Here is a 27,380-nt window from a genome sequence, read left to right on the forward strand (position 1 = left end):
TTTATACGTGCTTATAAGCAATAATAATAATACTAATAACATCATTTTATGATTATGTCTGGATATGCGAAGTCTACGTGTATTTATATTACGCGTATTAAATGCAAATTATTCATATCGTGTATATTAAAACGATATAATTAGTGTATAATACTTGCATATCATTTGTCTAAAATTTAAAATGGAAGACATGGGTTGCGATTTGTATCAGAATCATGATTGCATGTATTACTCAAGTACTTATTACTAACGCGCATTACACGCGAATAAAATGAATCGAATAACGCACTTGCGTATCCGCGAACGCGGCTCAATTCGGAAGGTAGTATTCCCTCGGGATGTAATCCTGTTTTGGACTGTTCGAATCTAGTCCGAGCAGCTCGCCCATGAAGGCGATGTAAGTTATCGCCAATCTCAGCGTTTCGATTCTGGACAGTCGTTTTTCGTAGGCGAATGTCGGAACCTGAAATAGGTGTAAAAAATTCAGACCAAAAGTTCTACAAAATTTTACCTTATAATCTGTACCACTTCGTCTGATTCATTTATCGTTTGGTGATTCGAAAAACGAAGAAAAAACATTCCCGTACGCACCTTTCGCCGCAGCTTGTCGAATGCTTCGTTCAAATTGAACATTCTGCGTCTTTCGCGGATGTTCGCAGCCCTTCTTTGGGAAACCGTCGCCACTCTGCGTCGTGGCTTCTTCGTCGTTGAGGATGGAAGATTTGGGGAGCGGCCATTTGGAGTGTACCGGCTAAAATTCGTCATAACAATATTTCGACAGTGATTAAATTTCGATCATTTCATCCTTTCAATCACACATTCAGTCCATTTAATATTTTGGCCTGAATTTTGTTACTCGGGGGTTTTTGGGGTTGCTGATGACGAATCTGTAGTCTGAATTTGATCGTTTCTAAATCCAAGACGGTGGGTCCAATATGGCGGATGTGAAATCGAAAAACCATTAAAATTCGATGCTTCTGGTCGAAACTTGTTACTCGGGGGATCACGAAATCCCACGAAGTAACTAAAATCATTTGAAGTTCTAAATAAACTGTCATAGGACTAGGACATGAAAATTCTTGCGGTGGGACGCTGGGCATCCCACTGTGACTGAAAGAGTTGAGCAGAAGGCATAAATATGATAAATTAGTTTAAAAATTAATTTTTACCTAATAGTGGCAAATATTCGCAACTATTAGAGCAATTTATAATACCTCTGGTGAAGCAGGGCACAGGGCTGCCTGTAGAGACTGTGCTCGTTAATGTGAGGATGTTGCGGAGGCGGCGGCGGATAAAGCATCGTGCTTTCCCAAACAGGATAGCTTCCCAAATCGGTTCCCGGGTACTGAGGCATTTCAGGTGTAATAACCTGCGACGAAATTCAAGGCGATCAGTTGCCTGCAGTTCGCTTGATTGGATTTACACATGGATTTAGCCGTCGCAAGACAACGCCTTGCGACGCAGCGCCAATCAATTAATGACGGAATTCGCACGTTTATTGTAAAAAATTCACCCTCAAAAACGGGTTGTCATGTATTTTTCTACGTCATTTTACTCACTGTCTAGGTATATATAGTTTCAAATTCATAAATTGATCGACTTCAACTGTCCATGGTATGGAACTTCCTCTAATTCGATTTCCGTGCAGGTTTTTCCGAAGTCAATCAACATAAAATTTCGGTAAAATCGTTGTATATACCGATTCCCAAAGCTTTAGTGAAAAAATGGTAAGAAATAATGGAAGCCCGCTCAGTGAACCAACTATCATCCTATATCAAGAATAAAATATACTCACTGGTGGTTGATTCCCGTTAATTTCCCACAAAGAGTCGGGATAGCTCATATTTGGATGAACTGCGAAGTTTGTTGTATAAAACGATTCACAAGACGAAAACCCTAAGTTCAGCCAGCTATGTAAAGCGTTTACCCGTCAATATTCGTGCATTTCACTGTGTTGTTTGAAAAAATGGTTGATAAAATATCACCGCTCCACACTTAATTTCAATTGCAAGAAACTAGTCGCGTCGCCGTTTAATTTTTGGCCATCAATTTTGGCGATTTCGAAAATGACCGATGATTTTTCGACCGAGGATCAGAGATCGCCTCTTATGGCACAGGTCAAACCGCCCTTTCTGACTGGATACCATCGCTCTGTCCGGGCTCTTCGAAAAGGGATGATTTCCACCCCTTTGTTTTCCCCGGAATTCCCGGGCCTGCGATTCGTCGAGGGTTGGGAAAATCGGAGCCGCTATTCGCCGACTTGGGTGATGATCGCCCCTTGGGCTGTGCCGACTCCTCCCCTTCGCCACATGCCGCAGTTCTTGCCCGGAATCTGCGTAAAGCAAATTTTCACCGCCATGGAAAATTTCGCAATTCATGTGCACTGGACGATCGGACTCGTTCTGCGTGCATATGATTGTTTCTTTCTTATTCTGTTTTAATTTTAGGACTTCGCGTTCTCGCGAATTCGTTGAATTAGTAAAATTTTCGCGATGCTCGCGATTATGAAGACCAATTTTTCAGGGTGTTCATGCAGGATACTGTTATGCAATAGGGATAACAGACTAATCAATGGAATACTTTTTACTCTGTGTTTGTATCTGTGCATTTTTTTTCAGTGATGACATCAAGAACGTATTGAAGAGATAACTGAGACGTGAAAAACAATATTCAAGCGAGTAATAACGGACGGAATAAATTTTTTTTCAGTCAGTCTCAAAGACACCTGCATTTCCTACGAGGCTCTTGGAGCTTGAATGTTTATCTCCTCTTTTTCACAGATTTTTTTCAAAATGGCTCATTTCATTGAATAAGTCGTTAAAAATCGCCCAAAGAACGTTTAGAATTTTTTTGACACCTCTGAAAGCCTTTAGAATTAAAGAAGCAAATCTCTTGAATGCGTTTTTGACTCAAAACAAAACGACTGATAATCAAAATAATTTTATAAAATCTTGTTACGTCATCCCCTTACGCCATTCAACTGTGTATAGATATTTTTCTACAAAGCATATTGTTTTGATTGCCTGAATGCAAGCAGTGTAAGCGATCAGTTATTATATAACAGGGGCTGCAGACGTGTGACAGATTTTAATAAATCTAGAATTAATTAAATAGATATTAGTTTTGGCTTATTCACTCCACTTGGCGGCGAAGCCTGGATAGAAGGGGAGTCGCGGAGTTGAGTCCGTAAATATTGCTGTATCTTATACGTACATGTATATCTATATATATATGTCCGTGTAAAATCGGATCATACTCTGCAGTTTGGGGTGCATATATTTCATAATATCTTCTAATATGTTTCTACCTAACTGCAGAAGAATCCTGTGCCGTAAAAATATATGTTTTCTGTCCAAAAAGTGATACGTCATTTACGGGAAAATTACATTACGTGTCACGAAAAATTAAGAACGCCCTGAATAGAAGAAAAAAAAATCTCGACGTATTTATACAATGATTCAAGCGAGTTTTTTTCTTTGTATTCCCTTTCCACTTTTTACAAATAGGAGGAAAAAATGGGTATACTAATTAACAAGAAAATGATATTGGAGAAATTTAGGTACAACAAATGCGAAATATTTTAGGGATGCCCGGAATAAGTGTGTAGAAAATTTGTTTCTTGCATATTCGCACAGTTTTTACGAATCCGTGAAAATGATTTCAAGCAGAGGAAGAAAAGAGAATTTGTTTGTTGGTTATTTAATGCATACATATAGTCGGGCTGAACCAATTCATTATTTCTATCTCTAAATTTACGTCATTTGCACACTCTATTCGTGATTTTTGTGTATTGCAAATTTCCCTACTTATATTTAGATTTTGTGACTCGATCGTTTTGCGTAAAAATGAAGATCTCGTTTGTGTGAAGAATGGGATCAGAGATAAGGGCGTAAAATCACCGCTTGCATCATGACACGAAGGGTGTCTGCAAATTTCCGTAACCAAGTGTTGGCTGCAGGGGGATTAGAGCGAAGCTAATTGCGCCGTTTCCACGCGGGGAATCCCCTTATTGTTCGTTTCATCCTTCCATATTATCCACCTAATTTCGGTGGGAGTTATTAGACGGGGATAAATTCAATCGCAGCGCACGTGTTCGCGGCGATTTACGATTACAGATTAGTCCGAGATTTTCTCCCTATTTCCAAATTTTTCCCTTTCATTATATACCTTCAGACGCCGAACCGAAATTTCGGTTTCGCGGATTTGAATATTGTCTGCTGATTGTCAAAGTTGCAAATCAACAAACCGTCGAAGCAAGACTCTTTCTAGAAACGGAAAAGTCCGTTTAATTATCCTAGCCTGCAGCCTCTGTCGTACTGTTTCAAACTCATAACTGCAAGCTGACACCTCGGGATCGATACGATGCGTATGGTCTGGCGCCTGGTAAACCTGCACAAGCATAGCTTCGCTGACTAGACTTCACGTGAAATAGGGAGTTTGCAAAACAAGACTGGTTAAGACATTCGTAAATAACTTCAGACACCGAGCAGAGTACAATGACTCGATAAAAGAAAAGGGTATAAAAAAAGACAAATTTATTTTCACTGCGTCATACGGCAACAGCGATCTTTGCTTTCTGACTTGTTATTATTTTTTTCAAGCGTGTTTTCCGTTTAGTTACATTCTGTTTTTACGAATGGAGAAGAAAGTCAATAAAACACATTCTGATTACGATTTATAGATAATCCTATAATTGGTATCAATCTTTTTTTTTTAGTCTTTTGTAAAAGATATTCTAATTACAATATAGTATAGTTATGTATAATATTTAGACCTATATGTATAGTACATCACTTATCGATGTTACCTTAACGTTTCTTGTACAGAATAATTACATTATTATTTGAAGATAAAATAATAATAATAATTACAATTTTAATCTTTTCATTTCTAACAGCTTTGTCATATATGTATGTACATATTACACTGTCCTTAAGAAGGGTGAAATCGAATTTCGATGGTCGCACTTCCCAAATTGGTTCGAAATACTTCGAAAAGAAATTTCTTTTTTTCCCCTCCATATTTACCCATTCCTAGGAAGTCTTACTTTTTCTCATTAGAAAACCATTGATTTTTCGAGGTTTTTAATCAAAATTGCGTACAGGGTCCAAAAAATATCGTGAAAAGTTTTCTAAAAAAGTAAAATTAAAGTGAATTTGCCCCCTTTAAAACGCTGTTTGGAGAACTTGGCTGTTTCTATTTTTTACTCCGATATCTAACTTTCAGTGCGGCAAGAAATTTTGACTAGTGAATCCAAACTTTTCAGCAGTCAAGGAACTCAATGGGATTGATGCTCAAGAAAAGGGAAATTCTTCGCTGAAAATAACAAATAGAAATTAAAAAATTTCGATCACCTCATCTTCCAGCTTAGTGTTTGGGAAACTGCTGGAAAAAGATTTAAAAAATGTCGAGAAACGTCATTCGGAGTACTAAATATCGAAAGAATTAAATCGGAGTGGTCGTAAGAAATAGAAAATTCTTTGTACAAACTAATTAGTGATGTGAACAAATTTAACCCTCACCCTTCCAGCCAAACCGATTATGCCATGAGTTTGAATGTTTGCTATTTTTCCGGCTTCACTTGCTGACTCATTTTCTTTAAAACCAATTCTATTACGTCCCTTGACCGCTCGAAAGTTTGGATTCACTAGTCGAAATTCGAAAGCGGATTAAAAAATAGAGATACACAAATTCCCCAAACGGAGTTTTAAAGGGAAAAATCCACCTTCATTTTGCTTTTTCAGAAAAATTTTTACGATTTTTTTTCGACCCGGTACGCAATTTTGATTAAAAACTTCGAAAACGCAGTGGTTTTCTCATGGGAAAACGTAAGGCTTACTAGGAGTGGCTAAATACGGAGGGAAAAAAGGAGAATTGTTTTTGAATTATTTCGAACCAATTTGAGGGGTGCGACCATCGAAATGCGATTTCACTCTCCTTAAGTACAGGTGTATATATATAGGCATACATATATATATATAGGTATATATATGCGTGTGTGTGTGTTTAGCTAACTGTAATTGTTTATATTTTTTATCTTTATAATAAACATATACTCTATATATATATATATATATATACCTATACATAACTTACAAGGAACTTGAAACAACTTTCTCTTCACTGTAACCAAGTCACGCAAAGTTCCAATAGTATCCGTTAATAACAGCGGAAGCATCTGAACCTTTATCATCGGCTCTGAATATACTATTAAAACAAATAAATGTACATTATAATTCAATTAGTTGAATGAAATTATATCTCACAGAGCATACTTGAATTGGAAGAAAGCAGATAAAGGCGTGGAGAGGGGGACGGGGAGGGGGGAGACAGAGACAGAAAGAGAGAGGGAGGGAGAGAGAGAGAGATAGAATGAAAATAGATATAAATATGAATACCTAATAAGTTTTGTCGCACAATTCCGACGCGTTTCAGCGATCTGCAAATCGCGCGTTTGTCAATAATGCTCAATCGTTATGCATATAATATTGATTGATAAGTTCAGCGATGCGTTGACGTTGTACGAAGTTGAGGAGATACGAAACTACGCGCGCCTTTTAGGTACATAGGTATTTACGTGTTTAAATATCGATACTCAATAGATATAAGATCCTTCGGAGGTTGGAGACTTTCGCGGTAATGAATTATAGGCAAGATTACAAAAGGAGAAGAAAAGAAAGAAGATACCCGATCTGGCTCACTCGTTGAGCGCTCTAAAGATCGTTTTCGTTTCTGTAGAGAGCTCTGTGTTAGCTCCACGTTATGTCGTAGCCGGCCCAGTTGGCGTTCGGTGCCAAATGCACCCTTCTGCCGCGGTAGAAGAAGGTTACAACACCACGATAACTCGTGCGAGGCACACCGCTCTGAAAGAATATTATAAGATGAAATTGTGCGGAATAAGAAAAAGAGAGGAACGGTACTTTTTACGGATTCGGGAGAAAACGCTCACCCGAAAATCGTCCATCAGGCCGAGCATTTTTGCTGTATTTTTATACACCTGACGAGTGTGGTAGGGAATCCTCACTGGGCTAGATTTTGGTAGCGTGTCACTTTTCAGTTCCGAATAGTTTACCACCCTCGACTTATAGACTTCATTGACGAAGGCCATGTCGTAATTATCCTTCGGAGATGAAAATTGGTGTTTAGTTAAAGAGGCTTAGCGACGAGTTGATATCAGAGAAATGGCATTACTCACTTTTAATAAATAAGTTAAATTCATTTTGGTGAAAGGCACAAATACATCGTTAAGCTTAATGAACTTCAGATGCTTTTCGTAGAACATCCCGCTGGAAAATAAATCACAAGATTCAAAACTCGTCGCTGGAGTTATAAATTTTCTCCATATCTATTTGCTGGGAAATGTTAACTGTACCCACTTGCTAACTCCGATTTTTCCGAACGTTCGCGTCCTGGACAGCTCGGGTCGAATACAAGCCCTGTCTTTTCTTTGCTCTGGTTTTCTAATCCAGTCATCCCAGTATCTAGAATTAATTTATTATAAATAATAGTGGATAGAAGAGCATTGAGAGATTTTTGTTTTTTGGGAAAGAGTGAGGCAGTTTCATTATTCCAAATTCCTCCTTCTTGAGATTGTAATTAAACTTACGATTTTGGCCATTTTGGCCCCAACTCCATCCAAATATCCTTCGTGAGCATCCAGCCAAGGCCAGGAAAAAAATCTGTACGATATAATAAGTGGTGACCACTGTCGTCGACCAGTTCAGATTTTCCATTGTCGTTCCAGGCCGAAATGCACCAAAGAGAATTGTCTTTAACGAGCAGAGGGTAGGTGCCCAGAAAGTACTCGAAAAAGTCTGGAGCTACGTCTAAATCGTCTGAAAGTGGATGACAGGCGATCGTGAGACTCAGATTAAACCTGTTTTGACAGAAACGAAAGTTTGGTGCATCCAGATTTCTCTCATTACCTTCAACGATGATTGCGGTCTCAAATCCAAACTCTAAGAAGATTTGATTCAATGCCCAGCCATAATGTCGAGCTATCTTAAAATATCCTTTGAACTTTTTCTCCTTTGGGGGAACGTCTATGTCCGATTGGTCCGGTTGCTGAAAAGATGAAGGAGATAGATTCAAGTACGTTAGCGAAAATTCAGGACAGCTGAAGTTTCAGATGGGTAATAAACCACTCACTCTTATGTGCGTCAGTTGTTCTCCGTAGCTTTGAATCACGTTCGTAGTCGGTTCGTGTTCGCAGTCCTGACTGACAATGATAGGAAATTGTTCGGCACTTGGCCTCAGTTTGATCAGCTGATCGAGACATCTCTTCACAGTAACTCTATTGCATGAAAATACCAGAACTGCAATCACAGGTTCCCTATTTGTCGGTGATTTATCGAGTGCCACATACTGAGCTCCTTCTACCTGCTGAATAGTAAATATAAAGTCGTTTGAAGCAGAAAAATCTGCTAGAAGAATCGCTTCCGAATGTACTCTTATGGGAAAACAGACGTTCATTTGTATTTTCCTTCAAATCAGTCTAAGTGGACTATAACGGCTTTTCCCCTGGACCCTTCAAATGTATTACGACAAGAAACTCACTATCTGTAAATCCTCTGGGGCTGCTTTGAATTTGTCTTGATTGGCGTTTCTTGCCTCTTCTGCATTCTTCACGACAGCAGATTCCGCCTTTTCCACTTCATCTGAAAATCGCGAACATCAATAAGTCGATGGAGTTTCGGCCAACCGGAATATTTCCAATTCAAAATGAGACTTACTCTGATCCTGTAATTTACCACGAAGATGTTGGATAAGTTTTTTATTCTCCGCAAATTGCACTTTCACTTGTTCTTCGATATCACGAATTTTTGCTGCGATTTTGCCCTGTAATTTTGCAGTTGGGATTAATTTTTAGTCATCAATAGCAGAGGGAGTATTTCAGGAGTTTCATTATCAATTTGTGCATTGAATCAACACTTGATATTTACCTTATATTGTTCTCTGCCAATTGGGCGATCAAGAAATAGAAAATAAGTTATGACGCCCCATACGCAGAGAGATGCGAATATGAAGCTGATTGATTTTTTCCGCATGGCACCACCGAACGTCACCTCATCTGTGAATACATTTCATTAATACATTATACAGGTATATTATTTTCAATTCTGAGATTAACTACGATAAAAAAAAAGCGAAGAGCGAATGGAAGATAATGTGAATTTAAAATTTGCCCATGTCCATAGGACATCATCATTCATTATGACTACCTTCGGTTTGTGATGTTTAATCCCATTCAGTGATAAGAACTTATCAAACGCAGACGGCCATCTGGAGCTTATGAAATTATGGCATAAAATTTCGTACTTTAGGAAATTGTTAGGTTCGATTAAAACTTGTTACGACCAATAAATTTCACGTTTAGCAAATTTGCACACAATTTCAGGCAAGAAAATGCTCTCTGTCAAAAAGAATTCTTTAACTGTGTCTGGATAATTATTATTGCTCGTTACCTCTGGTGTTTACGTTTCTGATGTTTATTCAAATTTTTCTATAGGAGTAGCAGAAATTGAGGGACGAGTAACTTTCCAAAACTTTGAAGAAAATTCGGAATATCGAAATCACGTCTTCAGATACCTTATCCGACGACAGCTCTTTGATGGCTTAGTGCCACGTTTATCATCTCGACAAATGATTATTATTTATACAAGTGCAACCTTAAACTAACCAATACAGAGGCCCAAATTAACGCGAGGTATATTTACCGTATTTCTGTATTTAGCTGACATTAATCGGCATTTAATGCTGTCACAATATGAGCCAGAAATAATAATCCTAATAAGAATCAATCTTCATATTATTTATTCCGTTTTCATCCAGACACAAGGTGAAGTATGTAACGCGTGTAGACGAAGGCAGGCTGCAGCTCTGTTTGGCGAAATGTCAGGTTCTGTCATCACAGCATGTTGTCAATTGATGCTATGATCGCTCTCTCCTCTTCGCTTTGACTTCGTAAGCTTCACTGAGAACCTTGAGGCTACCCAGAGTATCTGATTTGTTTCTCCCCAATTCTTGTCGAGAGATTATGCCCAGTTCTTTTACTGTTAGTTTATTTTTCCTTCTCCTGCCTCCCGCCCTGCGGCCACTCGACAGTGAGTGATCAGTTAATGTGGGTGTTTATTTGTCTTGTATATGCATGATAAATGATTCGTTATTTTGTCACTGGCCAGTGAGAAGCGAATTATTCAAGGGGAGAAAATTGCCGACGGCAATTACCGCTACACAGTCTGTGAATGCATATGGTGCGTTAAAATTTAGCGAAGTGTATAGCCTGTGCATGCATAACAGACGACTAGCACACGACCAGAATTCAGCCCATGCGCGACGAGCACGAGTTTCGACATCGAGTTACGACTTCCGATTATCTACGACCAGCCTGAGGTTACCGACAGAGCTGAGCTCAGTCGGCAAAGAGGAGTGACTCATAGTTCCTAAACTTTCCGCACGCGCTTCGATCGACGTCATTAGGCAACATGGCGGAACGGATCACGCGATGACGTAGATGAATGCAAATGGTGAACATCTAGGCGAATATTCTTCCGAGTTACCGTAGTTGAGAACCGGTCGAAACCGCCGTGCTGCAAATTGTTTGTCTCGATTCTTTATCCTGAGGTTTGGCGTATATTTATAATGACGGCATGCAGTTCGCAGCCAATACAAAGAAAATTGAGTAATTACATAAGATCGATTGAAATTTTTGCGCCATCATTATCGTCATTATCATTGGACAGCCGCCAAAGTCGCGCGAGTTCGGCGTCTTCAACGATAAATACTGAATACAAGATACATAATAATTAGTGGGTAAAAGTGAATAACTTGAAGTCGAACGCGCGTCGAATGGCTCGATGACCGCAGTCACCCTCTATTGAAAACAACGAACCGCCAGCCCAAGACCAGCCGAGGGTATTCCAAGGATAATCTAGTGATCTCAGATCTTCAGTAGCGAGCTGAGAGTCCTGAAGTTGGCTGCAGTGTGACTTAACCTGTCAGAAAACGGAGAAAAGCACGGAGCATACTCAGTATCATAACCGACTTGTTAACCCACACGTACTGCGTATTCGTTCCGACAGATATTCAATCCTCTTTCGTGTATACATATATAGTGGTTCAAATTCTCGTCCGTGCTTTCCGACCAGACGCACCAAATCCACGATATTTCGCTCTTCGACGCGAGGCTCACATATTGTTATGCGGTGGTGACTTAGCGCCAGGTGAGTAAACCTTCCTTGTCTCTGCGAGATAAGATTTCTAGTTTGAGAAAGAAAGGAAGAAAAAAAAAAAAAAAAAAAAAATGTTTCTTTCGTTTCAAATGGCATTGAGGAAAGACAATGGGACCTTTCGCGTATTCTTACGTTTCGTTCTATCGACCGAATCCGTTTCTTGCTTTGCATTTTTCGCAAAAATTTTATCAAGCGTGGTATTAATTTCTTAGTACTTTTTTTTCTTCTTCTTCTTCTTCTTCTTCACTTCTAGCGTTATTCTTTCACCGTTTCTTTCTACAGCATAATCGGGTTACCCCAGTTACCATTTGCACGCTAACGGAATTAACCCCCTTCTGTCACCATTGCTCTGCATTTTACGTTCGGATTCACATTTCCCTTAACGCGTTAATCCGCGTTTCAGCTTCACTACCGTATCATTTGATAAATATTAGCAGAACCGTTGATCTGTTTGAACGTCTTCGACGTCTGGCTTTCAATCTCAACATATAACTAGGCTTTTATTTGTTGCACCGTTTATTTGGAGCTGTAATATTTCTAAAAACAATTCTCAAAGCTCTGTAATAAATATGGTTCCACGGAAATATTGACAAATGAAATTACACGGCAAGAAACAACGCTCAGACAAAGAAGATTGTACGAGATATTAAGCTAGCCACAACAAAAATTTTCTCCAACATTTCACACGACAATCATATCTATGTATGCACATCTCATCTACAGATAACCAGTTCATCGTTCATCTAGAGTTTATTGTATTTAGTTGAAACAGCGTGTTCAAGATCTAGATAAGCCCTCTGCGACTGGAATACCTAATTTACTACAAATAATAGCAATGACACAACATCTCTCTTCGTATCGCCGTGCCATTTTTATCTCCATGAAATTTTTAGTTTTGCCAGCCAAAGTCACGGATTATAAAAGAACATGTGGCTTTTCTTATTTCATTTTCAGAGTTATTCAAGTAGCAGGTAATTAGAGCGAGGCTGGTCAGACATTAATTTGGGAATAAAATGTCTGGACACAGAAGTACTGGTGGCAACGGAAGCCATCAGAGCGGCCCTCAGGGTCTCAAGCAAATAGATCTCGACCAGATTTGGGGCGACCTAAGAGAAGGCATCGAGCAGGTTTACAACCGGCAATGCATGCCCAAGCCGAGATACATGGAGCTTTATACGTATCCTTAGATATTGACAATTGACGTGAAGGACATATTTAAAAAATTCTTTTTATACTATGCTTATGATACCTAAAAAAAAGAATCTATCAAAAATTTTAAATAATGTATTATATCCTCAACTGTAAAACTAATGTGAAAAAACTCAGACACGTGTATAACTATTGCACAAGCGTACATCAGCAGTTGACCAACAGAACGTCGATGAAAAGCAAGAAGGGTCAAATATCGGGCGGCGCTCAGCTAGTTGGGCTGGAATTGTATAAACGTTTGCGAGACTTTCTACGGAATTATCTCACCAGTTTACTGAAGGTTCGAGATGCCGATTAGTTATTCTTATCCAGTTCTCTCTCGCTTTGTTCTTGCGATATTCAATGTCTGATTTTAATCCTGGTTTAGCACGGAGTCGACCTAATGGACGAGGACGTATTGAAGTTCTACACGCGGCAATGGGATGAGTATCAATTCAGCAGCAAAGTTCTGAACGGGGTCTGCGCATATTTAAACCGTCACTGGGTGAGGAGAGAGTGCGAGGAAGGCCGAAAAGGAATTTGTGAGATCTATCAGCTGGCGTTGGTCATATGGAGGGATAATTTATTCAAACATTTGAACAAGCAGGTAAGACAGATAAGGTGAATCACTGTATTTTCGATGCGAGATTACCCACTTTTCTCCACTATTTATCAGGTGACCAACGCAGTGCTCAAACTTATAGAACGAGAGAGAAACGGTGAGACAATAAACACAAGCCTTGTCAGCGGAGTGATTAATTGCTACGTTGAGCTGGGTCTTAATGAGGAGGATCCGGGTGCCAAAGGGCCAAATTTGACCGTCTACAAGGACTCGTTTGAGAATGTTTTTCTCGAGGACACAGAACGCTTTTATACACGCGAAAGCACCGAATTCTTACGACATAATCCTGTCACGGAATACATGAAAAAGGTATTTGAAAAACGTTCAGCAAAACTAATGTCCGGAAGAAGGCATAGGATGCTAATATGTATTTTTCCGTTTTGCACAGGCTGAGCAAAGACTCCTGGAGGAACAGAAACGAGTTAGGGTGTATTTGCACCAGACGACTCATGAACGTCTGGCAAAAACCTGTGAAAGGGTTCTTATCGAGAAACATTTGGACATATTTCATGCGGAATTCCAAAATCTTTTGGACTCCGATAAAAATGTCGATTTGGGTCGGATGTACATGCTCGTTGCAAGGATACCGAACGGTCTTGGCGAGCTTCGCAATCTTCTCGAGAGTCACATAGCCAGTCAGGGATTAGCTGCTATCGACAAGTGCGGGGACTCGGCGGCTAACGTATGTAAATTTGCCGATGAAACTTGAATAACTACGAACTTAGCCGTTGAATTGCGGGTCTTTCAATAGGAGAATGTTTGACGAATGAGTGTTGCTATTCGTCTCTTTATTAGAAGAGACTTAACGATTATCTGGATTTACATTTAGAGAGAAAAAAAAGGAAAAGAAAACAAATCTTGGAGGGACATAAAACTAAATGTATTAATTATTACTATGTATGGTTATGGAAATTATTTTTCAGAACTTTTTACTTACAAACTTGTCAGTGCAGGATCCTAAAATATATGTGAGCACTATCTTGGAAGTTCACAAGAAGTATAATGGGCTGGTATTGGTTGCCTTTAATAATGACAGTGGATTTGTCGCTGCCTTGGACAAAGCTTGCGGTCGGTTCATTAACAGCAACTCTATTACACGGGCTGCTAATAGCAGTAGCAAATCGCCAGAACTCTTGGCCAAGTACTGTGACCTTTTACTCAAGAAGAGCAGTAAGAATCCGGAAGAGGCAGAGCTCGAAGATACACTTAATCAAGTTGTAAGTTTTATCTTACAAATAGCAAAGCGTAACATCATCCAACTCGCTATCTTGTCATCAAATGAAACATCGATGGTAAAATAATGTTCTTTCTCTGCTTAGATGGTAGTTTTCAAATATATCGAAGACAAGGATGTATTCCAGAAATTCTACAGTAAAATGCTTGCCAAACGGCTTGTGCAGCACATGTCTGCCAGCGACGATGCTGAAGCGTCAATGATTTCAAAGCTAAAACAAGCTTGTGGATTCGAATACACTTCTAAACTACAGCGCATGTTCCAGGTATTTATACTTAATCGGGTCGACAGATTATATTCCGAATTGTACTATTGTATCTTGTTTTATTGAAAAATTATCGTCTTGCAGGATATTGGAGTGTCGAAAGACTTGAACGAACAATTTAGAAGGCATTTGGTAAATTCTACCGAACTTCTGGATATCGATTTTAGTATACAGGTGTTGTCGTCCGGTTCCTGGCCGTTCCAGCAATCTTTCACATTTTCTCTACCCACAGAGGTACTGGTCCGTTTTACTTATTTAGGTAATAATTTACGCGTCCCGAACAATCTATACAATGCATTTTTTTTTTATTCACAGCTAGAAAGATCTGTGCACAGGTTTACCACTTTCTACAGTTCTCAGCACAGTGGGAGGAAATTGAATTGGTTGTACAACATGTCGAAAGGGGAATTGCTCACAAATTGTTTTAAGAACAGGTAAAAATTTATTGTTAACCTCTTACATTGTTCGCCTTGTTTTTTTCTTTTTAATAATACTTCTCTAGCCTTACTAATTTCGGTCTTCATTTACAGGTATACTCTGCAAGCTTCGACCTTCCAAATGGCAGTTCTATTGCAGTATAATGCTGCGACATTTTGGACCGTGCAACAACTTCACGACGCAACACAAATCAAAATGGATTTTCTTTTACAGGTCTTTAACGTTATAGATTTTTAAATCAATTTCCCAAGTTTTCTCATCCTGCTCAGTCTTTTTAATGCCTTTATTTCTTATTTGTAATACAGGTTATACAGATCTTGTTGAAAGCGAAGCTTCTAACTGTCGCTACCAATGACGATGAACTTGATTTAACTCCATTGTCAACTGTCGAACTATTCACAGGATATAAAAAGTGAGTGAATACATGTTTCCTTCACCTTATCGTTCAGAATTCGTAAATCCCGTATTATTTCATGTGCAAAAGTTTGAGGTTTAGAATTAAACGTTGACCAAATATCGAATAATTCTTATTGCAGCAAAAAATTAAGGGTAAATATTAACATACCAATGAAGACGGAACTCAAGGTTGAACAGGAAACGACCCACAAGCACATAGAAGAAGATCGTAAACTGTTGATTCAAGCCGCGATTGTGAGAATTATGAAAATGCGCAAGGTCCTAAAGCACCAGCAACTCGTCGCCGAAGTTCTAAACCAACTCAGTACGAGATTCAAACCGAGGGTGCACGTTATTAAGGTAAGGGATAAGTTGACTTGGAGGGTTTGTAAATTTTGAATGTACAATCTTCTTTGACGGATGTACGCAGTTCATCATCTTCTCCCGTTTCTCTCATTCGCAGAAATGTATAGACATTTTAATAGAAAAGGAATATCTAGAACGTACGGAAGGACAAAAGGATACGTACAGTTACCTGGCATGATCTGCCTAAGTGAGACAACAAAGTAGCAGCTGTTTAAAAAAGGAGAAACAACTTCTGCCGTATGCGTCTGTCATCGTCGCTGCTGCTATTGCATCTACGTTACAATATTTATTATTTACGTCGCACACAAAGTTCTTGTATACAATATAAGCTCCCTCCCCCCCCCCTCCCTTCCGGCCCTGTACGGAATAATTGTCCGACCGATCGCATTTAGAAAAAATGAAAAAGAAGAAGATGGAGAAGAGAAAAAAGAAACATGGATTTTATATAATATTATTAATAAATTTCTTTTCGTAGTTTAAATTTATTCGGTTATAAACATAATTTACAACTAATGACAGCCGGAGAACAAACCTTGTGGCCTAAAATTAAATTAACAATCTAAATACCAATTATCGATTTATAATGTTTACGAAAGAAGGAGCAAATACAATTTTGCTACTGTGTCAAATTTTATAATTGTTTGCTTTTATTGCAATCTTCGAGACACGCGTAATTCTTTTTTTTTTTCTATTTTATTGTTAGATGCGGACACCCGCTTAAATTAACTAGCCAAACAGACTCGAAACGCAACTTCTATCTATAGCTAATCTGGATGAATACTTGCATCATATCGGGTACCTGTTTTTTTTTTCATTCGTTTTGTTATCAAACAATCCTTGGTAATTTACGCAGCAACGTTTTTTATCACTGTGGTTGTAAATTTATTATAAGCTCGCCGTGCGTTACTGTTTTTCTTCATTTCATTTTATTTCTTCAAAAGATAAACATGTGAACTTCTTTGGTTTGAGATAACTTCACGAATCATATTCAAGACGTAGGATTAGAGATCTTTTTTTGGCTTAATTGTAATTATTATTTTTTTTCTCATTTTTATTCTACTTTGTTCTTGATTGATCGATAATTACCTATTGTTAATAAAATATTTTATTGTAGTGTATTCGAATTTTAATAGCCACAAATCCTCCTGTTGTTGTTATTGTGATTTTTTTTCGTAATCTTCGAGGCTTGCGCAAAGAAATTTATCTTCATTGAGCGATGGTTTTTGTTTCTTTCCATTATCATCATCGCATAATGTTTAAGGACAGTGATAAGATTTCTGTTAGGAAGTTGTTGAAATGTAATTGAATTTTGCGTGTCCTGGGAAAATGGAAAGTATTGCGAAATCCAAATGGAAATCATGCGATGTTCGATTGAGAGACGTTTTATCAGATTCTAAATAAGACAGAGATGAAACAGAAAGAGAGAAATAAGAAAAAATTGAAAAGAAAGGAATGTTCTTAGTAAATAAATAATTAAGTAAGCACTGATGTTTTATCGTAATTTGCGACCATAATTAGACGATACGCGGTAGTTAGATTCAATTTTAAGGATATGTAAGTAGATAACATAGCAGGTACTACTTGGGATGATGAAATAATACCTAATTTCACTTAGTTAAATTGGTAATGATATTCTCAATTGTTTAACCATTCTTGAACGTAAAATGACTATGGAAATTGAAGAATGAAAAGATGAAGGGTGTGTACAACAGCACTAAGTCCATGAGATCAGTCAATGCTGCTATGCGTCGTATTACTCAAACTGAAGAGACAAAGTGGTAAAGAAAAGAATAGAATTCTACGTACAAAATATATTTTACTTTATTGGAAAAGTGAAAAAATTATATTTGGATTGTGTCGCTAAATGTCGGGAGGCGTATGATGTAAGATGAAAGACGAGGGTAAGATGGCAGTATAAAAAAAGCATTGAATATTTTAATTATCAATGATAGAAAATTAAAAGGGACAATTATACAAGTATGCATGATTTCTTTTGTGATGAAAGCATGAAGTAAGTGTTGTTAAGATGAGTTTTTCTTTTCTTTCCGCAATATTAATCGGATGATAAATCAATGTCACCCCACAATCTATTCATACATATACTATAAGCTGACAATTAACAATATGTACGAAGCTTTCAGTATTTATTAGTCTACTATGAAACTACCATAATATTAAGTCGCAGTCGTCGCAATTAACAGATCCTGGGAATTGTTTATTGAGATAATAATATTCGACGTTCATTGATTCCTTCATTCATTTATTCATTCATTTCTCAAGCTACGAATCGACCATATTATAAAAAAAAAAAAAATTCAGATCATTACCGCAATAAGAAACGATCGATTTTTTTTACCTCTCGTTCACTCTATCTCCTTGTCTCTGCTTTTATCATTGTAATTATACGTTTTTTGTTTCCATTCATCTTTTTTATACCAGTCGAAAGGATAACGACGGGAAACAATTACAAGTGAAAAGTATTTTGGAATAATTTTTCACGCTATATTTTTTCCCCTCAAGCCATTGAATTTTTGTCTGTACTAGGTATTATATTATTATTATATTATTATATTATGAGGGTATCTTTTATCAATCTTATTTTCAACTCCTTGTCTCAATTAATTGATGAAAGAAAATTTTATTGAGAAGATCAATGTATCAACAGTAAAAAAAAATCTTGGTGAAAAATTGGAACGTGTCGAGCGTGCAGTGTAAATATTAATTATACTATACATATATACATATTAAAAAAAACTAAAACGATAAAAAGTAACCATATCGACACGCTCACCAGACAATTCTTACGTGATATACTACATAATAACAATAATGGTTTTGAAGAGTTGGAAAAAATGAATGAATCATACAAAACTCAGAGAAACAAAATTAGAATGGGAAAGTCGTAAAAATGAACGATCAGCCAGATGTATAGGTAAAAATTAAAAATTTGAAAAAATGTATATTGCGACTAGTTATATTTGGATATGTCATTTATAATGACAATTTTTTCTATTCAGTAATATTATTAATTATGTGTAATCCATTTTATGGGCTGTATAACGTGAACAAGAATACATATATACTGTTTTCCAATGAAAAGCACTTGACAGAGTCAGCAATTTGCAATTATTTGCAGACATTTTCGCCTTTTCAAAACTTAATTGTACATTTTACAAAGTCTTGTAATTTCTCTCTCGCTTGATGAAAAATACAAGGAATGAAACACACAACCTTTGAATTGAGGATAAATGTAATGCGATTTTTGCTTAGTGTTACATAGGTTTTAAGTTTATTTCAAACGTCGTCCAGTTTCCAATCTAGTAACTTCAGTAATTCTTCTTCTGTATATTTAATCAGCATGTTTGCTTCCAGGTGTGCCTTTGGATGTTTGTAATGCAAAAAATGATTAGGTTCTTTTTTTCCTTTTATCTTCTCAAGCAACATGATTGCAAAGTGATGTAATCTACCTTTTGCTTCTTGAGATTATCCACTAACAGCATTTGCTTTTTGAAAGCATGCAGTAGTTCTGATCGTTGTTTTTCTAGATTTGCTATTGCCAGTTTTTTCTCCTCCTCCAATTTTCGATTCTCTTCTCTCAATTCCTGTAAGGCAAATTTTTCCACTGTCACGTCTATTGAAATTTTGAACTTTTATCAAATTTAAGTATGAATACTGAATTACGTCCTATAAAAATCAGTCAAAAAGGCTGGTCATACAGAATTATAGGTACAAATTCTTCAATAGTTTAAGAACCTTTTCATTCAGTCTACTGCTCTTCAAAGCTTTGGAAAGTCTTTCATTCTCCTCCGTAGATCGATTCAGTCTTATGGTGTAGCTACTCAAACTTTGATTGGTTGCTTTGAATTCTTTTCTCAGTGTCTCGAGCTCCTGAAAAATGTTGAAGAAACTGATATCCTGAGCTATTCACGTAAGAGAAGAACCCACCTTTTTTAACGAGGCATTCTCAATCTCACTCTTCTGCAGGTTAGCAAGTTGTACGCTGTTGGCGGCTTCGACTTTGCCCAGATTTTCTCGCAGCGATGTAACTTGACCATGAAACTTGACCCTTTCCTCGTCTAGTTTTTTATTCTCTGCTTGAAGCTCGCCGCTGTAATCACACTTGAATAATATATTTTTTAAATAAAATTGACCAGTTTCGAGTGAAACAGAAAATCATCACAGGCAAAGACACACAATAAAGCCCACCTTTTTTTTGTATTCTAGCTTGATGGCTTCGAGCTCGCTCTCCAGGATTTTTGCCTTTGATTTGAAAAATCTCACCACAGCGTCGTTGCGCTTCTCGAAACTTTCCTCGTAACTTCCATTGTCAGAGGTATCTCTGTGAAATTTAGTCATGGAATTGATTAGACCACTTTACTGTTTCTATCATGTGTAAAACGATATGACTTACTTATCCTTCTTTGATCTGCTCAAGAAGCGCGGCAAACTTGCGTCAGACTCTGAATCTTTTGTAACAGAGTCAGCGATTTGTGTTAAGGGTTTATCCCGCTCCCCATTTTTCGACTTCGAATTATTTACTAGACGTTGGTAAGCGGCTTCGCCGTCGAATAAACGCGTCGTACTTACGACTGAATTCACTTCCCTCATAAGCTCCCTAGTTTTTCTTTCCAACTCGCCGTTCAATTCGTAAAATTTATTCTCCCTGGTCAACAGTTCGTCGGACATTGTTATATCTATGATGAAAATATTGATTATTGTTTGAAATTCTTATCCTCGACTCTAACCTGACAGATTTGATTGTTTGTTTACACGTTTTGACAGCTAGGCTAGACTGTCATTAGTTTTGGTTTGAAACTTTGCTAGGCGCTCTTCCCTACCGGCAGGGTGAAGGGGTGAGCCGAGAGTTGGCGTCACTTCGTTCGTTTGTTTGTGGTTCGCTTTCTGTTTATTTGGACCATAGACATAGATTGGGACTAGTGTCCGAGACCGAATACTGAAATATAATTTGTCTGAACATAGCCACAAACAAGTGACGTTAATGAATAAACAACGATTTTCCAGCAACAAAGGTTCGCGTTTAATTCTGTTTGTTCAATTTTTCGTACAAAGAAGCTAAACGAACATCTGCAAAGAAAACCGAGTTCGCTTACCTGAATCCTGAATCCTGAATCCGTAAACATAACGCAGAAATGGCGGCCGCTGAGCAAGTGGGTCTAAACAAAACGTGGGAATTGTCCCTTTACGAGTTGCATAGAACACCACAGGACACGATTACGGATAATACCGAGATTGCTGTCAGCCCGAGGAGCTTGCACAGCGAGCTTATGTGTCCGATATGTCTGGACATGCTGAAGAAGACGATGACCACCAAGGAGTGTCTTCACCGTTTTTGCTCCGACTGCATCATCACGGCGCTCAGGAGCGGAAACAAGGCGAGTGTTTTTTCTACGATATTCAACACTCATCGATGTTCATGTATGGAATCTCGCTATCAATGTTCTTTATTTCCAGGAATGTCCGACCTGCCGGAAAAAGCTGGTTTCCAAAAGGTCGCTGAGACCGGATCCCAACTTCGACCTCCTTATATCAAAGATATACCCAAGTCGTGACGAGTACGAGGCTCACCAGGAACGTGTTCTAGCTAAACTGAACAAATCTCACTCTCAGGCGGCTCTGGTCAATTCCATAACAGAGGGAATTAAGCTTCAAAGCCAGAACAGGCCGCAAAGGTCTCGGAAGAATGCTAACGAGCCTGAAAATGCCAACGGTACGGCCTCTTATAGCGCTGGGAACACCAGTGGACGGACAACTCCCAATCCAACTGCAAACCTGGCTAATCAAAGTGACTCGTCGCAAGGGCCAATAGGAATTCCGAACAACAGCACGTTGATGGTTAACATAATTACCAATAGTCAGAATCAGCAGAATTCTACCAACAGTGTCTCCCAGCCTGCGAGCAGCCCTGCAGTGTCGGGTAACTAAATTTTGGTTATCTTTTTTGTTGCCTTAAACCTATCTTCTTGTTACCAAATCACGGATTTGAATTGCAAAGGTTTTCTCATGTGTTTAAAGGCACGACGTCCCGAAATTCAACCACGCCTTCTCCAAAGCCTGCAAAGCGGCAGAAAAGTCAGCAGAATTCCGAAAACGATTCTGCAGGGTCCAGTGTCGAGGCTGAGACTGGCGGAGGAGAATCTATGGTCGATACGGAGGGGGAAGGACCTGGGGAACCACTTATGCTGAACGAAATTGAACTCGTTTTCAAACCACATCCAACGGAAATGGCTGAGGATAATTCATTGATTAAAGCATTGAAGGAGAACAGCATTCGATACATAAAAACGACAGCTAATGCAACAGGTAAGAAATACTCTTATTTGCAGTGAAAAAAAAAATTTCCTGATTGGGTGATATGTTCTTTTGCATTTTCCCAGTTGACCATCTGAGCAAATATCTCGCCACTCGACTAACGCTCGATTTGGACACAGAACTGTCAGAGTCCCACCGACACTTGAATTTCTGCATATACATAGCTCCGTCTCCCGGCCAGCTGGTCGTTCTCAGTGGTTCTCAAACGTTGCGACAAGTCAATGACAAGTTTTGGCGAGTTAATCGACCTCTGGAAATGTATTATTCATGGAAAAGAACCTAAGACATAGATTATCGTTTTCCCCTGCAATTTGTGCGAGTATCGCGGAAAATTAAAGTGGTGATCATTGCTAGAGCAGTTTAAGGAAGATTCACAACCGACTCGTCAAAGCTGCAGCTGCTAAGAAAGGTGAGGAATGCAAATAGAGAGGGATAAAACGTATCAACATCTTTATTCCTGATTATATTACTTCATCGAGAATAATATTTATTTCTCCTTGACGATAAAGATAAAAGAAACATTGTTTTGCAGTTGCAGTGGCTCACTAATCGTCACCCCAATGTTTAACTTGTCTGTCTGCAATTGGATCACCAGACGCGTTCTTACGCGTTGGCGTCGCCGAATCGGAGTACAACATATATTTATACGTAATTTTTAAGGCAGCGTCGTCATGCAAAGGAACTCGCCGATGATTTTTTCCGACTCTCTGTGTAAATACCCGCGTCTTACGATTGGACATTAGCGGATCTAGGTGAAAGGATCAGGGTCCAGCGACACTCGTTTCACGGAATAGGTAACGAGTGACAAGATATGATACAGATGGTAAAGATCATTTATTACGGTAATGTGCAAAATAAATATAGGCCTACATAGGTATTTTTACCATTTCGAGATGGTGCAGGTATCCTACCTTCTTCTCTTTTCTCGCTTCTTAAAAATCTTCTATATCCATTTCTACACGATGGAATTAGTATCATGGTTATGAAGTACTTCCAAATGAACTCCTGTCTAGCCAGGGTGTCCATAAAAAGATGAATAAAGTTTTACTATCGGGCAACAACAGTTTTCAAGATCTCTGAGGAATCTGTATATCGGTTTTTTAATATTGAAAAGTACCTTTTATAACCATGCTGTTTAACAAATAAGTGATTATCCTTAGATATTAATTTCTATCGATATTTAACCGAACAAGAATGAATTGTAACATAAATATTTTACGTACCTTGAAAAGGAACTAGGTAAAACTGTGTTAATAAAAACATCATGTAAATAGTACGCATCGTTGAAAATTTAGAACGTGAGTACCGAGATCTGTAAGAAAAGAAAAAAACACAACAATCGTCAATGAAATGACAGGAAAGAGAACCTTGAACACTTATAATAGGTATATCATATTCAATTTCGTTGTAACCATTCTTGATCCGTACTAGCTGGCTGGTGTCAAAGGGAAGCGGATTAAAAACGCGAGCTGAACCTTCAGCCAATGCGTTCGCCGGTTGAGACGAAGCGACGAATGACGTGGCCGAGTAACCGCGTTAACGTTCCACTTTCCAAACCCAGCGAACGGTGACGGAACGGAGTTCGCCGCCACATGTCGCGTGGCCGGATCGGCAGCCTCGTCGAGAACGAGGATAACGTCGCGTTTCCTTTCTCCCACGGGACATTCGAGGCTAGAGAAAGAACAGGCGATTTTGGCCTCGTGAAAGACGCTGCTGCGATTATGCGTTTGCGGAAGTCGCAGTTGTCTGCGTCGAGCAGCGGTTAGTACGGCGCAAAATTTATCCACCCACCAATCCATACGTACGGAGTGTCTGTATAATCAATAGACACCGCGTCGCTTTGCGCATACGCCAGGCGTATGTCCGCGGTTAGACGCAACAGTTTTGTAATCCACACTAGTTGCATAGAACCGCCCGCAGCGGTGACAACTGTTGATTGCCGAGTTTGACGGCTGTTACATTACATTATTACCCGACGATTCATCGAGCTGCAGTTCTTTTTTGGAGTTGAGAATCGCTGCTCAGAGTAAGCTGCACGCACGATAAGCAGTACGATATATAAGACGTTTGTCGTTTGAATATAACAACATATCGTTCACCCTGATCAGGTGATATTTCTTTATCTTCAGCATTTCGCGTTGGACGGTTTTATTGTACCTACTTTTCATCGGAATGTTCCAGTTCGAGTCTCGCGCTCTTGTATTTATAAACGACGTTTGAACGGTTCTCATTATATTGCGTCTAATCTTTTTTTACCGCCACATATATGTAGGTATTTTCGCGTTTGGTACTGTAGTTTGTCGAATGTTATTGGCATTAATCGTGAAGCAGCTGTGATTAAAACGTTTTGTTTTTAATAACCTTGATGCATTGTGTCCGTTTCTGCGTTGTATTCGCTTTGTCGCAAAATCGAGTTCTCACCTACAGGTATATCATTACATTCGTACAAAATGCCGTCGGATTATCCTTACGAGTATGAAACACTTCAATCGAATGGTATGTACGTAGGTACACAAAGTTACGCTCCGCGGAGCGATACTTAATTGTTCTTTAATAATTAACGTCCTCGATGTCAGATATCGATCGTGCATTATTAACGCGACGATTCCTCGTGTTTACATTGTTATTTTAATTTACCGAAAAATATGCAAGCGTCCAATTGAACGTAGATATGCATGGGATAACGAATTCGTTTGATTCTTACGATTTTTAGTTAAATTTTGATTTAACATTTTTTCATATCATTTGGAAAATTTTGTGTTCAACTCACTACAAGTACGTGCGATTTCACTTTTCAGACATGGATCAGCAGCCCAACCAGCAAACTCAGGCCCAACTGTTGGAGGGATTTAATATGCTGTTCGGAGTGACTGAACTTGTCGGCATTTTTCTCATTATTCTCGTGACGGTATGGGTTACCCATTTTAGAGGCGGTTTTGCTTGGACCTCTGATCCGGGGCTTGAATTTAATTGGCATCCACTTTTGATGACCATTGGACTCGTATTTCTTTACTCAAATGGTAAGTACAACTTGAAGGTGGCAACAGTCTGGAAAAACCGAGAATAGTCAGGGAATTTCGTCTACCAGGAAAAGTTAGAGAATCATGACGAACCACAGGGACAAACGTACTTTTTTAAAAGATGATTTCAAACTCCCATTAGACTTCAAAAATTTAGCTGAGTTAACTTTTGCAACTGGCATTGTTCAATTTCTAATTATTTATGTGAAACGTAGCAATACTTTGTGTTTCGAATCCAAATTTATATATTGAAGCTGTACAATTTCTGGAGCTTTTGATCATAAAAGCTATCAAACACAACTTAAGTTTTGTGGAAAAAGATGAGGAAATTGTGAATTTTTTTAACGGGAAATGTCAGCTAATTTTATTTGAGCAGAATTCTAGCCACTCTTAACATAATGCCAACTAGTCGCGTTCAAAGTCTTGTCCCTCGAGAGTCTCATTCGGCAAATAAAAGCAACACATCAAAGTACACTAATTAACAGTCAAATGCACTCTGTGCTTATCTACACACAGGGATGCTCATCTACAGGACCCAGAGGACTGTTAGAAAGCGTCGATTGAAGCTCGTTCACGCCGGAATCATGATTTTCTGCCTCTTATGCACCATCATTGGTCTAATCGCTGCTTTCGATAGTCACAATCTGGCTAACCCGCCAAAGCCAAATATGTACACACTGCATAGCTGGGTCGGCTTGACCAGCGTTATTTTATTCTGTTGTCAGGTGAATTGGTGTCTGATTCTGTTTTTGTTCACTCTGTTTTTCTGAATCATAATTGACAGAATATTGACTATTTCAGTGGGTTGCTGGAATGGTCTCGTTTCTCTATCCCACAATACAACCGCATTTGAGAGAGGCCTACATGCCGCTGCACGTTTACTTCGGTACAGCTGGTTTCGTCGGAGTTATTGCAGCTTGTCTTATAGGACTCAATGAAAAGGCTATTTGGGCATTGTAAGTAACAAAACTGAGGCAGCAAAGAAATAGAAATGTATTTATAAATGTACAGTTTTTTTTTTTTTAAATATTGGGTTTGTATATTACGAAAGTGAAGGGAATGTCTAACCGTTATCCTTGAATTCAATGTTTCAGACAATCGTCGTACTCGAAATTTACTGACGAAGCCATCCTCATCAATATTATCGGTTTGGTTTTTATCATTTTTGGTGGTTTGTCGGTTTATATGGTATCGCAGAATCGTTATAAACGTTTGCCAAGACCCGAAGATGAAGTTTTATTGACTGAGAGAAGTAATTAAGCAGCCATATGAAAGGTATGAGCTGGATCATACTTGCCAAAAATATATGAATTCTTAGGTATTGATGCGAAAATCGGATCCTCGATGTATGTATTCGTGATGCAATTATTTTACAAAAATTTCAAGTTCTTTATTTTTCTTGTTTTAACTACTGCAGTTACTGATGATTACTGTGAGCAGTATTTATAACCACTGCAGTTCTTTGGTTAAACGTTGAGATAGTGTACAGGTTTATAGTTATTCATATACAGATATCTTATTTATAATTATTACAAATATTATTTAAATAATATGCATTATACGTACACAATATCACTTATGTTTACGGTGCGAAAAATTGATCCGAGTTTGTGTATCATGGATCGCTCTTCCTTGAGTACGAGAGTTCCAGAATCTTGTTAAGTCTAAATCTTCAGACTTGAACAGGAGAACTAATCTCTTTCACGTGCATCACATTATCCTTATGTATCTACGGTATATTTTATTTATGTGAAAAAATGTTTGGAAAGAACGGAGGGAGAAAGCTATACGTGTATTAAATGTTGCCGCTTCAGATACACGTAGATTTATATTAATACATCTAATCAACTCAGTGGGGCCTGGCATTGAAATTATTAGCATTGCCGTGAATATACATGTACTTGAATACAGTCACAATTTTACGCACACACGCATTTACATACTGTCTGTAAAGTATAACATACGATGTAATATTTTATTTTTACTATTATGGTGCTACCGAAACTATCTAATCACTACTATTACACAATATTACTACTTATTACTCAATGAGACTGTGAATTATATTTGTGCTGTTGTGTATTATCCATATCGCAATGATCTGATATTCTGCATAATTGTGTGTACAATAACAGTATATAATATTATTATGCATTCAACATTATTGTTTGCAAATGTCACTTAATTAGATAGTTATCTTTATTAATTATTTAGTTGTTGAATCTGTTGAATTCTGAGACAAATCCTGGTTATTATAAAATTTGAAACTGCTAAATCAAGTGAAAATAAG

At 38.2% G+C, this 27,380-nt stretch overlaps 5 protein-coding genes across 14 annotated transcripts in view; 3 read left to right on the forward strand and 2 right to left on the reverse strand.

Moving 5' to 3' along the window:
* On the reverse strand, positions 1-1,996 carry LOC124409553 (protein Fer3). Its single transcript, XM_046887243.1, has 4 exons — positions 1,796-1,996; positions 1,215-1,369; positions 592-751; positions 1-463 (listed from the first exon to the last, which is right to left on the reverse strand). The coding sequence occupies exons 1-4, from the start codon at positions 1,841-1,843 to the stop codon at positions 311-313; spliced, it is 516 nt and encodes a 171-aa protein (XP_046743199.1). The 5' UTR covers positions 1,844-1,996; the 3' UTR covers positions 1-310.
* LOC124409540 (plasma membrane ascorbate-dependent reductase CYBRD1) lies at positions 1,239-27,094 on the forward strand. 5 transcript variants are annotated; one of them, XM_046887226.1, is made up of 8 exons: positions 1,239-1,258; positions 19,265-19,272; positions 23,807-23,831; positions 24,869-25,090; positions 25,607-25,815; positions 25,892-26,046; positions 26,185-26,365; positions 26,508-27,094. In XM_046887226.1, exons 4-7 carry the CDS (start codon positions 24,871-24,873, stop codon positions 26,348-26,350), a joined length of 750 nt encoding a protein of 249 aa, XP_046743182.1. In that variant the 5' UTR covers positions 1,239-1,258; positions 19,265-19,272; positions 23,807-23,831; positions 24,869-24,870; the 3' UTR covers positions 26,351-26,365; positions 26,508-27,094. The 5 variants fall into 5 exon arrangements, with proteins under 5 accessions (XP_046743182.1, XP_046743178.1, XP_046743181.1 ...); XM_046887222.1 differs by lacking the exons at positions 1,239-1,258; positions 19,265-19,272 and having other exon boundaries at positions 23,648-23,831; XM_046887225.1 differs by lacking the exons at positions 1,239-1,258; positions 19,265-19,272; positions 23,807-23,831 and adding an exon at positions 23,884-24,119.
* Positions 6,334-20,547, reverse strand: LOC124409520 (alpha-1,3-mannosyl-glycoprotein 2-beta-N-acetylglucosaminyltransferase). 4 transcript variants are annotated; one of them, XM_046887189.1, is made up of 13 exons: positions 20,511-20,529; positions 20,152-20,434; positions 19,947-20,079; positions 19,836-19,859; positions 8,733-8,784; positions 8,557-8,657; positions 8,149-8,382; positions 7,926-8,064; positions 7,607-7,835; positions 7,377-7,481; positions 7,196-7,286; positions 6,950-7,120; positions 6,334-6,863 (listed from the first exon to the last, which is right to left on the reverse strand). In XM_046887189.1, exons 2-13 carry the CDS (start codon positions 20,424-20,426, stop codon positions 6,750-6,752), a joined length of 1,668 nt encoding a protein of 555 aa, XP_046743145.1. In that variant the 5' UTR covers positions 20,427-20,434; positions 20,511-20,529; the 3' UTR covers positions 6,334-6,749. The 4 variants fall into 4 exon arrangements, with proteins under 4 accessions (XP_046743145.1, XP_046743144.1, XP_046743146.1 ...); XM_046887188.1 differs by having other exon boundaries at positions 20,152-20,547; XM_046887190.1 differs by lacking the exons at positions 19,836-19,859; positions 19,947-20,079; positions 20,152-20,434; positions 20,511-20,529 and adding exons at positions 8,943-9,070; positions 9,717-10,022 and having other exon boundaries at positions 8,733-8,838.
* Positions 10,641-17,427, forward strand: LOC124409513 (cullin-1). Of its 2 annotated transcripts, none has more exons than XM_046887177.1 (14): positions 10,641-11,222; positions 12,186-12,408; positions 12,558-12,720; positions 12,808-13,026; positions 13,096-13,350; positions 13,430-13,723; positions 13,965-14,258; positions 14,361-14,540; positions 14,625-14,774; positions 14,856-14,974; positions 15,071-15,191; positions 15,284-15,390; positions 15,515-15,734; positions 15,838-17,427. In XM_046887177.1, exons 2-14 carry the CDS (start codon positions 12,245-12,247, stop codon positions 15,916-15,918), a joined length of 2,367 nt encoding a protein of 788 aa, XP_046743133.1. In that variant the 5' UTR covers positions 10,641-11,222; positions 12,186-12,244; the 3' UTR covers positions 15,919-17,427. The 2 variants fall into 2 exon arrangements, with proteins under 2 accessions (XP_046743133.1, XP_046743134.1); XM_046887178.1 differs by having other exon boundaries at positions 10,642-11,222; positions 13,995-14,258.
* LOC124409535 (E3 ubiquitin-protein ligase RING1-like) overlaps positions 20,654-27,380 on the forward strand; it is an 11,416-nt gene continuing 4,689 nt past the window's right edge. The window contains exons 1-5 of one of the 2 annotated variants that reach the window (XM_046887215.1): positions 20,654-21,133; positions 21,213-21,675; positions 21,774-22,061; positions 22,136-22,479; positions 22,603-22,738. In XM_046887215.1, the coding sequence (XP_046743171.1) occupies positions 20,891-21,133; positions 21,213-21,675; positions 21,774-22,061; positions 22,136-22,353 (1,212 nt within the window). In that variant the 5' untranslated portion in view covers positions 20,654-20,890 and the 3' untranslated portion in view covers positions 22,354-22,479; positions 22,603-22,738. Of the gene's footprint in view, positions 21,134-21,212; positions 21,676-21,773; positions 22,062-22,135; positions 22,480-22,602; positions 23,423-27,380 lie in introns of those variants that run through there. The other variant, XM_046887214.1, reaches the window with a different exon arrangement.

This window comes from Diprion similis, chromosome 8 (assembly GCF_021155765.1).
Source record: "Diprion similis isolate iyDipSimi1 chromosome 8, iyDipSimi1.1, whole genome shotgun sequence".
NCBI classification, from domain to species: Eukaryota; Metazoa; Arthropoda; class Insecta; order Hymenoptera; family Diprionidae; genus Diprion; species Diprion similis.

What these genes read in the sequence shown, in the direction of transcription:
- LOC124409553 (XM_046887243.1), bottom strand. Translation starts at nt 1,843, where the DNA reads ATGAGCTATCCCGACTCTTTGTGGGAAATTAACGGGAATCAACCACCA. An exon ending in TTAACGGGAATCAACCACCA is followed by an intron (nt 1,370 to 1,795) that starts GTGAGTATATTT and finishes ATTTCGTCGCAG; the next exon opens with GTTATTACACCTGAAATGCC. An exon ending in TCGACAAGCTGCGGCGAAAG is followed by an intron (nt 464 to 591) that starts GTGCGTACGGGA and finishes CACCTATTTCAG; the next exon opens with GTTCCGACATTCGCCTACGA.
- LOC124409513 (XM_046887177.1), top strand. Translation starts at nt 12,245, where the DNA reads ATGTCTGGACACAGAAGTACTGGTGGCAACGGAAGCCATCAGAGCGGC. An exon ending in TCACGGAATACATGAAAAAG is followed by an intron (nt 13,351 to 13,429) that starts GTATTTGAAAAA and finishes CGTTTTGCACAG; the next exon opens with GCTGAGCAAAGACTCCTGGA. An exon ending in AAGATACACTTAATCAAGTT is followed by an intron (nt 14,259 to 14,360) that starts GTAAGTTTTATC and finishes TTCTCTGCTTAG; the next exon opens with ATGGTAGTTTTCAAATATAT.
- LOC124409520 (XM_046887188.1), bottom strand. Translation starts at nt 20,426, where the DNA reads ATGTCCGACGAACTGTTGACCAGGGAGAATAAATTTTACGAATTGAAC. An exon ending in AGCTAGAATACAAAAAAAAG is followed by an intron (nt 19,860 to 19,946) that starts GTGGGCTTTATT and finishes ATATTATTCAAG; the next exon opens with TGTGATTACAGCGGCGAGCT. An exon ending in GCCTGATGGACGATTTTCGG is followed by an intron (nt 6,864 to 6,949) that starts GTGAGCGTTTTC and finishes ATATTCTTTCAG; the next exon opens with AGCGGTGTGCCTCGCACGAG.
- LOC124409540 (XM_046887222.1), top strand. Translation starts at nt 23,663, where the DNA reads ATGTCGCGTGGCCGGATCGGCAGCCTCGTCGAGAACGAGGATAACGTC. An exon ending in GTTGTCTGCGTCGAGCAGCG is followed by an intron (nt 23,832 to 24,868) that starts GTTAGTACGGCG and finishes TTCACTTTTCAG; the next exon opens with ACATGGATCAGCAGCCCAAC. An exon ending in TTATTTTATTCTGTTGTCAG is followed by an intron (nt 25,816 to 25,891) that starts GTGAATTGGTGT and finishes TGACTATTTCAG; the next exon opens with TGGGTTGCTGGAATGGTCTC.